Below are 10,372 nucleotides of genomic sequence, written 5' to 3' on the forward strand. Positions count from 1 at the left end.
TATGCAATTTTTTAAAAATATATGCAATATATACTGAGGTGTAAGTGGGTCGTGGAGCTTCACACATGACTTTTCTGTATTTATATGGACTTTCCTCCTCGGGACTGGGTGGGCATTTAACATATTTAGCATATATAAATATATCATTTAATTTTAGGGAAATAGTTCCCTTTAAAAAATAATATATGCAAGTTTTTAAAATATATGCAATGTAAATATGTACTGAGGTGTAAGTAGGTCATGGAGCTTCACACAAGGTTGTGATTTTTCCATATTTACATGGACTTTCATACGCACTTGTGCAACTGAAAACACAACACGTGTCAACCATCCATATTTGTGATGATTTGTAAATAATTTATAAATCTATAAAAAACTGAAAAGATTTACAGCTAGAAGTAAAGAATATTAGTGTATATATTAGTATTGTAGTTTCCCTGTTGATCTGCGAAATAAAACGATGATTATTATTAAAATTAATATTAAATAATTTTGTTTTACAGTACAATAGTATTCTTGCAATAGTCATTTAAATTAGTTTAATTTTCTAATTTCTAACTATAAAATAGAAATATTATTTTTATCAATAACAACAAAAACAATAATAATTGTTAATATGTATTGATTAGTTTAATATTTATTATTTAATTAATAATAAAGTTTAGTTAATAATAATAATAGCAATAATATTAAATACTTGTTTTTTTATTTTACAGTTCAGTGGTATGATTGCAATAGTAATAATTTTTTTATTAATTAGTTAATTAGTATCAGTTAATTACCATTAATAATAAATGTTATAAATAAAATATGATTTAGAAATAGATAATAATTATTGTTATTATTATTGTTGTTAATATTAGTAATAATATAAAAAAATGACAGTATAGTGTTATGATTACAATAGTAATATTTTTGATTAGTTTAATTTTTAACATTTAAATCACTATAAATTTTAAATGATTAATTACTATTATTATTAATAATATTAATAAATACTATTTTTTTATTTTAAAGTACTGTAGTATGATTGCAATAGTAATGTTTCTTTATTGAATATTTTTTAAACTATAAAGTTTAAATGATTAATTACTATTATTATTAATAATATTAAGGAATACTAATTTTTTATTTTAAAGTACTGTAGTATGATTGCAATAGTGATGTTTCTTTATTGATTAATTTTTGTTAAATTGTTTAATTTTTATAATTTAAATACTAAAATACAATTATTCTTAAATTGATAATGATAAGAATTCTAGAAGTAGTAATAATAATAATAATAATTATTATTATAAATACTGTTTTTACAGTACACTATTATGTTTGCAGTAGTAATCAATTTCCTGATTGATTTTGATTTGAAGTTTAATTTTTATCACTTAAATTACTATACAGTTTAAATGACTAATTACTAGAGTATTAATTATTATTTCAGAATAGAGGTTTATGGCAGATATATTGACCATGCATGTGTTTTTGTGTGTGTAGGTGATGAGGAGCCCCCTGCTGTCAGCTCTCTGCACTGCGCAGCTCCCACTATATGCAAAGCAGAACTTCATCACAACATCCATCAGAGTGAAGGACTCTTAGCTGCTGCCTCCACCTAGTGGCCTTCAGCTGTACTTGCATCGCCACTTTAATTCCTGTACTTACCACTGACTTGGACAAGCTGCCAGCGAGTCTTCAAAATCCCTCATCAGGGAAAATCTTTGACGGATGGGATCTTAAGGGATTGAACACTGAGGTGTCTGCAGGCCTGTGTTTTGCCGAGGCGCTTTTTAACCAAAGTGGTTGTGTACTTAGTATGCAGCCGAGTCTGTGGCGTTACAGCGGTGTGTGTTACTACAAACTCCACGTCATTCAGACCTTCTTGCTTTAAAAGTGCCATGAAGCTGTGGACATGAGCGTGTTGTGCTGAATGCCAGTCGTTTTAACATGTAATTTCACTTTTATTTATTGCATTAACGTGCTTCAGTTGTGGGATAACATGAAAAGCAACATACGTGTGTAGATCAGCACTTGATGTTTTTCACATTAGCTGAAGCGGTTTGGAGGTCACGCTCGATTTTAGAAGCATATCAAGAGCTTTTTAATGATTTTAGGCCTTCATTTGTTTTAAATGGATCTTAAAAAAAGTTGAAAAATGTTGACCGCAGCATAAACAGATTAGAGTAGGTCTAATGTTTGTTTATGACGAAGGGATGTACAAGCTAAACGACTGAGATATGCCATTTTGTTAACTTTATGAGTTTTATTTGTGTACTAGTTTATCCAGGTTTTGTACAGTTTTTTTTATTTTTAGAATATTAGAAGTGATTTCTACATTAGCAGCATAAACAGATTAGAGTAGGTCTAATGTTTGTTTATGACGAAGGGATGTACAAGCTAAACGACTGAGATATACCATTTTGTTAACTTTATGAGTTTTATTTGTGTACTAGTTTATCCAGGTTTTGTACAGTTTTTTTTATTTTTAGAATATTAGAAGTGATTTCTACATTATATAAACTTTGTACTGTTTTATAGTACTCTAATGTAGGGGATACGACTTAATAAACCTAAGATTTATATGCATTGTGACTGAGTTATTTGTGAGGTTTCCTATATTTGAAGTGCAAAAATACACATGCTTGAAAAATCTGTTCAAATTTGTGTATGCTAAAAATATGCATATAAAAATAAGACGTGACTAAAAACTTTAGAGTGACATTATAAGTGATTTATATTATAAAATATAATATACAATAAGTTATTTTAAGCTAAAAATATGCATATGAAAATTTGAAAAAATTACAAAATATTACAAATAATGAAGAGGTGTTTAAAAATACCAGTAACATTAAGTTATTTTTGTTTACATATATTCCGTTTTTTGTATGCTAGAAATCTGCGTATTAAAAAAAACTATATAATAATATTACAAGTAGAGAGGCGATTTAAAAACTCCACAATAATATTTTAAGTGATTTTTATTTGCATATATTCAGATTATTTTGTGTGCTAGAAATAGGCATATAAAAGAAGATATATATAAAATATTACAAATAGCGAAGAGGTGATTAAACATTCCAGAGTGACATTTATAAGTGATTTTTATTCGCATGCATTGATTTTTTTTGTATGCTAGAAATGTGCATATATATAAAAAAGTAAATATTACAAATAAAGAGGTGACATTTTGAGATAGGCTATTTATATTTTCATATAGGTGGATTTTTTTTTCTCGCTAGAAATACACATACATTTTAATTACCTCTTCATTATTTGTATTTTTTTTTGTTTATTTGCATTTTTTTTTCTGTCATAAAAATCTGCACATATGCAAATATGAATCACTTAATAATTATATATATGTATATATATATACATACAAATAATGAAGAGGTGATTAAAAACTCCATAGTAATTTTTTTAGGTGATTTATATTTGTATTTATTGTCGTTTATTGAGCTCAAACCACACACAGGCCTGTAATCTGGTAAATTCTGGAAACCAAGTGATGTGAAAAGTTTGTAGAAAGAGTAATTTTCCTTTTCCACAAAACAGTACACAGGGTGTGCTCGGTCCAGGAGGTTTTTGGCCATCACAGACACCAGTAACCTTGCGTAGCCTTTCCGTCGGTGTTGTGGTAACGTGTAGAGCAAACCAAGAGCTGCGTGTTGGTACACAAGCTCAGCGAACTTACTGGTTTGTGAGAGGAACAGAAGCCATTCGCCTTATGTTAAGTCAGTGTATCGTCAGAATGAATTTGACACTGATATATAAAAGTAAAATCAATCGCATACAGTTGCTTTAAGCCTAACATGAGATAACATTTGATGTTTAAGAGTATGATAATCTGCAGCTGTCGTTCATCCTTTCCAGGGAAGATCATGTTGATCTGCAAACTCCTGAACTGCTTCTAAATGCCTGATGTCAACCCCTTTAAGGCAACCAACAGGTTTGTGCATGTTTTATCTTGTCACAGTCACAAAACTAGTTATTTCAGGCAATTAATTTGATTACGAATAGAGTGTGTACCTGCTAATAATGTGAATGCATGTTTATTGATCACACCAGGTGTGTCCAGAAAGTTTTTCAGGCTTTGCTCTTTGAGTAGATGCTGTATGTGTTAAAATCTCCTTCTCGATCCTTTGTTCCCTGTTAAAAAAAAGCACTTGGATTTTAAAGTAACTTGTTAAATAAATGAACAAATAAAGCGTATATGTAAATATATAAAGTAAAAAAAAATATATAATTCATGTCATGATTTACAGTGGGTACGGAAAGTATTCAGACCCCCTTAAAATTTTCACTCTTAACAATATTGCAGCCATTTGCTAAAATCATTCAAGTTAAGTTTTTTTCCTCATTAATGTACACACAGCACCCCATATTGACAGAAAAACACAGAATTGTTGACATTTTTGCAGATTTATTAAAAAAGAAAAACTGAAATATCACATGGTCCTAAGTATTCAGACCCTTTGCTGTGACACTCATATATTTAACTCAGGGGCTGTCCATTTCTTCTGATCAGCCTTGAGATGGTTCTACCCCTTCATTTGAATCCAGCTGTGTTTGATTATACTGATTGAACTTGATTAGGAAAGCCACACACCTGTCTATATAAGACCTTACAGCGCACAGTGCATGTCAGAGCAAATGAGAATCATGAGGTCAAAAGATTCGATCAAAAGGGTGCTTCTACTAAATACTGAGCAAAGGGTCTGAATACTTAGGACCATGTGTTATTTCAGTTTTTCTTTTTTAATAAATCTGCAAAAATGTCAACAATTCTGTGTTTTTCTGTCAATATGGGGTGCTGTGTGTACATTAATGAGGAAAAAAAATTAACTTAAATGATTTTAGCAAATGGCTGCAATATAACAAAGAGTGAAAAATTTAAGGGGGTCTGAATACTTTCCGTACCCACTGTATATATCGATTTAGCTATTTGACAAATAATAGATAAATCATTGTTATTCTAGTATTTTTATGTATTATTATAGTATGTATTCATATTCAAATAGCTTTTATTTGTATATTTTCAGTTTTTTTATTTTATTTTGTTGTAGTAATTGTATGTGTTTTAAGTAAATTTATTACTTTATCTTCAACCTGTATTTTTTAATATATATTTTTTTCAGTTAGTTGCCATGTTTTAGTTTTCATTAAATTTTTTAAGCTGAAGTTTTCCTTCTAATATTTGTTTGACTTTATTTCAGATTTATTTCAGTCAACAAAAATGATTTTTAGTAGTTTTAGTTTAAAATAACAGCACTAAGCATTGTCTATAAAGTATAGTTTTGCATATGCTTGGGTTTACTACAAATACCACAGTTAAACTATGGTTTAAATAACATGGCTAGTTTTTTAAACAAATCATAACTGTCTGGATCTGTAAAATAATGTTACCTGAACTTTGGGTTTGCAAATAATGCGAGTGAAATCTGGCCACTGGTCTGCAATAACCTCCAGATTGTGAGGCTTTCCTCTGTTTATGTTGAATATCCTCCTGAGACCCAGCTATGGAGTTTTGTCCTCTGTAGTGGACATTATATTTGAGTGATTTCTCTGAGACCTCACATGTCACAGCAGCTAAAATAACGAAGGAGTGGCTTCACAACAACTCTGTGACTGTTCTTGAATGGCCCAGCCAGAGCCCTGACTTAAACCCAATTGAGCATCTCTGGAGAGACCTAAAAATGGCTGTCCACCAATGTTTACCATCCAACCTGACAGAACTGGAGAGGATCTGCAAGGAGGAATGGCAGAGGATCCCCAAGTCCAGGTGTGAAAAACTTGTTGCATCTTTCCCAAAAAGACTCATGGCTGTATTAGATCAAAAGGGTGCTTCTACTAAATACTGAGCAAAGGGTCTGAATACTTAGGACCATGTGATATTTCAGTTTTTCTTTTTTAATAAATCTGCAAAAATGTCAACAATGCTGTGTTTTTCTGTCAATATGGGGTGCTGTGTGTACATTAATGAGGAAAAAAAATGAACTTAAATGATTTTAGCAAATGGCTGCAATATAACAAAGAGTGAAAAATTTAAGGGGGTCTGAATACTTTCCGTACCCACTGTATATATCGATTTAGCTATTTGACAAATAATAGATAAATCATTGTTATTCTAGTATTTTTATGTATTATTATAGTATGTATTCATATTCAAATAGCTTTTATTTGTATATTTTCAGTTTTTTTTATTTTATTTTGTTGTAGTAATTGTATGTGTTTTAAGTAAATTTATTACTTTATCTTCAACCTGTATTTTTTAATATATATTTTTTTGAGTTAGTTGCCATGTTTTAGTTTTCATTAAATTTTTTAAGCTGAAGTTTTCCTTCTAATATTTGTTTGACTTTATTTCAGATTTATTTCAGTCAACAAAAATGATTTTTAGTAGTTTTAGTTTAAAATAACAGCACTAAGCATTGTCTATAAAGTATAGTTTTGCATATGCTTGGGTTTACTACAAATACCACAGTTAAACTATGGTTTAAAAAACATGGCTAGTTTTTTAAACAAATCATAACTGTCTGGATCTGTAAAATAATGTTACCTGAACTTTGGGTTTGCAAATAATGCGAGTGAAATCTGGCCACTGGTCTGCAATAACCTCCAGATTGTGAGGCTTTCCTCTGTTTATGTTGAATATCCTCCTGAGACCCAGCTATGGAGTTTTGTCCTCTGTAGTGGACATTATATTTGAGTGATTTCTCTGAGACCTCACATGTCACAGGTTTAAGTCTGGATGTCCTGTACAGACCACATTCAGGGCTTTCCAGAGACACCAAATGATTGGATGTTTCACCCTGGCCACGCCCTCTCCTTGGTCTTTAAAAATAGCTGACATTAATTTAGTGATTAAGTGTAACACCCTTATGGAAATATGATAATATTTTGTAATTATCATTTAAATCTGACTAATTTTCAAATTGTTTGTCATAAAGCAACATCTCAGGAAAATGTTATGAGGTTTCAAATCAAAATATGTCCTTCTGTTATGAAACAGGACGTTGATTTCATACATGTCCACTGTAGAGGACCCCTGGACTTAAAGCATGTTTATTACACATTGTGGGAGACACAACAAATGAATAGAGAAAAAATTATGTATCAATATTCCTATTAAATATGAGATATTATTATGAAAATCTTGCTAATTATTACATTAGTGCACTTATTTGTTCATTCTATGTTGCCCCAAAAACACATTAATATGCAAATTAGATACATTGTATATAATGGAAAAACTTGTTTATGGCCATTTGACACATATTTTGCATAAAAGAAAAATGGGTTTTAAAAATATCTTTCATAACATAGTTGAGAATCGTCTTTATATAAAGTTTGGTATAAAAAAATTAAAATTGATTTGTGATTAAAACAAAAATCCCACTGTTTTTGCCTTTTCATGTCTATTCATGTCTTTTTATTTCTTAAAAAACAGGACTATTTAAAGACTCGATGGTGAAAATAAAAGCTGTGGTAATCCGATAGGTTAAACCTCAAACTTTCATAAACCTTTCTAGAATCGCCACACCTTGATGGACTCAGGAAACCTGTGCTTCAAAATGCTTTCAGCCCGTTTGAGCTCCTCGGTCCCAAGAATGATCATTTTGTGAACATAAGACTCTCACAGAAATCAGAAGACCAACAAAGGGTTAACAAAAGCTCTTGATGCCGAGTGCAAAGTCAAGGAAGTTGTTTTCAAAGACACAACAGCCCTGCATTTCTGCATTTCAGAGTATAGCAGCAAAATGGACAGTTTATGTTAACGCAGCATGCAAAATCTGATCATTTATATCAAATATTAAAATATTAATGCTCTTCAAACCAGCCTGATGTGATGTGTCCACACTGCTTAAACTCATCAGACTGGTTTGGATTGCTAGTTTCGGGCACTCAGAACCAGCTTACACCATCTGAAACCAGCAAGCTGTTTTTATTCCCAGCAGGAATTGTTCAAGTCTTTTTCAGTAGGAGATATTATGGACTGCTCAGCATTGGGTCCTGGTGCATGCAGCCGGTCTGGTCAGTGGTCATGTGACATGGCAGATGATGGAAACGCATCAATGCAGCTGCAGTGAAGAACGTGAGAATATGACATGGATTTTCTGTGATGGTTTGCGATGGAAAAGCTTTGCATCTCTTCTAGTTTTTGATGAGTCTGTGAATCTAACTGAAGCGTGAGCGTCTGTCCATCAGCAGGATGCAGAAACCCGAGAAGCTCTTATGCAGCAGATAAATAGAAGTGTGTTAAAGCATCAGGAATTTATGGCTATTAATGTTTCCACCCTCATACTGATACACCCAGATGATTTTGACTTTGCTTTTGTTCCCACAGATTCACAAGCTGCCGAGATGGTTTGTCTTCTCACTCTTTTTGCATCAGTTTTCTCAGCTTTTATTGTCTCAGGACACAGTGTGAAGCTAAATTACAATCATAATGTCATTAATGTGGCAAACTTTGCCATGGACGTCCACAATCGCATGAGTAGGTATCCGTACGCCTTTAAAGTGGTGGATATCATATCAGACGCAGCTCAGGTAAGTGTCATGCTCATCATCATATAACATCCGGCTCCTTTACTCTGATGTATTTGATGTGATATTGTGTTTGTTGCAGCTCTATCCTCCCGCACGGGTTAAATACATGCTACAGATACAAGCTGCGCAGACTGTCTGCGAGAATCACGCTAGTGTGAATGTGACACACTGTGCTTTGCAGTCTAATGCAGAGGTGAGAAATGCATCTAATAATAAATAGATTTTGTCTATTCATTGTGTGTTGTGATGCATTGTGTGGAATATAGAATCTTTATTTTTGAAACTAGTGAAAAGCACTGCATTTTCTGGTTATGCACATATTTTAGGCATATGCAATTTGCACCTTATAGTGTAAATATTGTTATACTATTTGCATCTGTCTCATAAAATAAGATGAATAAAATAAAATATTTTGCATGTAAATTAATGTTAATATAGACTATTTGCATTTTTTGTCAAATAAAATAAAATAAATAAAAATAAATAAAAATGAAAATGAATTCATGCGTGACTGAATTTATATAAGTTAATCTAAGATCATTTTTGCTTTGTTGTTTAATTAAATGTTAATATGATTTTGTCAAATGCAATAAAATATTTTGCAATGTATAATTGAATCTAAAATATTTGCATTGTATTTTTAGTTAAATATGAATAACAATTATCTATACATAGATTTTTTTAAACTATGAAATTCTGGGACATATTTTAGGCATATGAAATATGCATCTCAGTGTCAATATTAATATTGCATTTTGTGAAATAAAAAAACAAAACAACAAAAATATAAAACAGATAAATACATAAATTAAAATTTGCATGTAAATAAATTCATGTGTAATTGAATTAATGTGAACTGATCTCATTATTTTTTGCATGTATTTAAATATGAATATATAAATATACTTATACGTAGATTTCTTAACAACTAATGTGATTGAGTGTTAGGAGCTGTTATATTGTAGTCATTTCTGGTGTTTTCTTGTTTGTGTGTTTTCTCAGATCATGACCTGTTCCTTCACTATTATTGCAGTGCCAGGAAATGATTATATTCCCAAACACCTGCTCTTAGATCAGTGTGTCTGACTGGATCGGAGGATTGTGATGCTTAGAAAGTTGTCTGCAATAAAAAGCTTTATTTATGCCTTAACATATGAAGTATGTTACATTTTCATTATCAATAATTTGTATTGTTTTATAAGCATTTCATCAGCTGTAATTCTCAATATAAGTCATATAAAAGCATGTGTTTCTAGTAAAAAGTAGCATCTCTTAGTGAAACATTGAAGTGCCAGAAATTAAAATAAAAATGAATTGTGCCACAGTAATCTTTTTGTTGCTTTAAGTATCTTAGTTATTTAGAGAGCATGTGTGCATTTAAGAAATTCAAGGTGGCAGCTTTTTTTATATATATATATATATATTGTAACGGGGTGGAAGGAACACACGACAAGGAGAGCTCAAATAAATACCCCGGAGGGTGGATTTATTCACAGAGAAAGTGCTCAAGTGAGTGCGCTGGGTCCTGAGGTGAGTCGAGGCTTCTCTGTGCGTGAGTCGGTGCTTCTCCGTGAGCGTGTTCCAGTGTCGGTGAGTCCGTGCGGCGCTTGTGCGTGGGCTGCTTGGTCATGGGCTGGTTTCTGTAATGCAAAGGAGACAACACGTTAGACTTCAGCTTCTGGGAGAGCATCTCTTCTCCCCTTCCTCGGGCCTCACGCGGCTTATCTGGCCGTGGGCTGATGACTCTCAGCTGTGACCAATCAGCCAGTGATGAGCGTGTGCAGGTGTTCCTCATCCCTTTCCAGGGCAACGCTGATGTGAGCTCGGG

General features: G+C 32.0%; 1 protein-coding gene and 1 pseudogene across 1 annotated transcript in view; one reads left to right on the plus strand and one right to left on the minus strand.

Moving 5' to 3' along the window:
• LOC107597177 (interleukin-17 receptor D) overlaps nt 1-2,282 on the plus strand; it is a 37,694-nt gene extending 35,412 nt beyond the window's left edge. The window contains exon 13 of the mRNA XM_016288131.1: nt 1,492-2,282. Coding sequence (XP_016143617.1) covers nt 1,492-1,610 — 119 coding nt within the window. The 3' untranslated portion in view covers nt 1,611-2,282. The remainder of the gene's footprint in view (nt 1-1,491) is intronic.
• Nucleotides 1,700-7,612, minus strand: LOC107597207 (uncharacterized; annotated as a pseudogene).
• Nucleotides 7,613-10,372: the final 2,760 nt, after the last annotated feature.

Source organism: Sinocyclocheilus grahami, unplaced genomic scaffold (assembly GCF_001515645.1).
Source record: "Sinocyclocheilus grahami isolate Dianchi unplaced genomic scaffold, SAMN03320097.WGS_v1.1 scaffold229.1, whole genome shotgun sequence".
Lineage (NCBI taxonomy): Eukaryota > Metazoa > Chordata > Actinopteri > Cypriniformes > Cyprinidae > Sinocyclocheilus > Sinocyclocheilus grahami.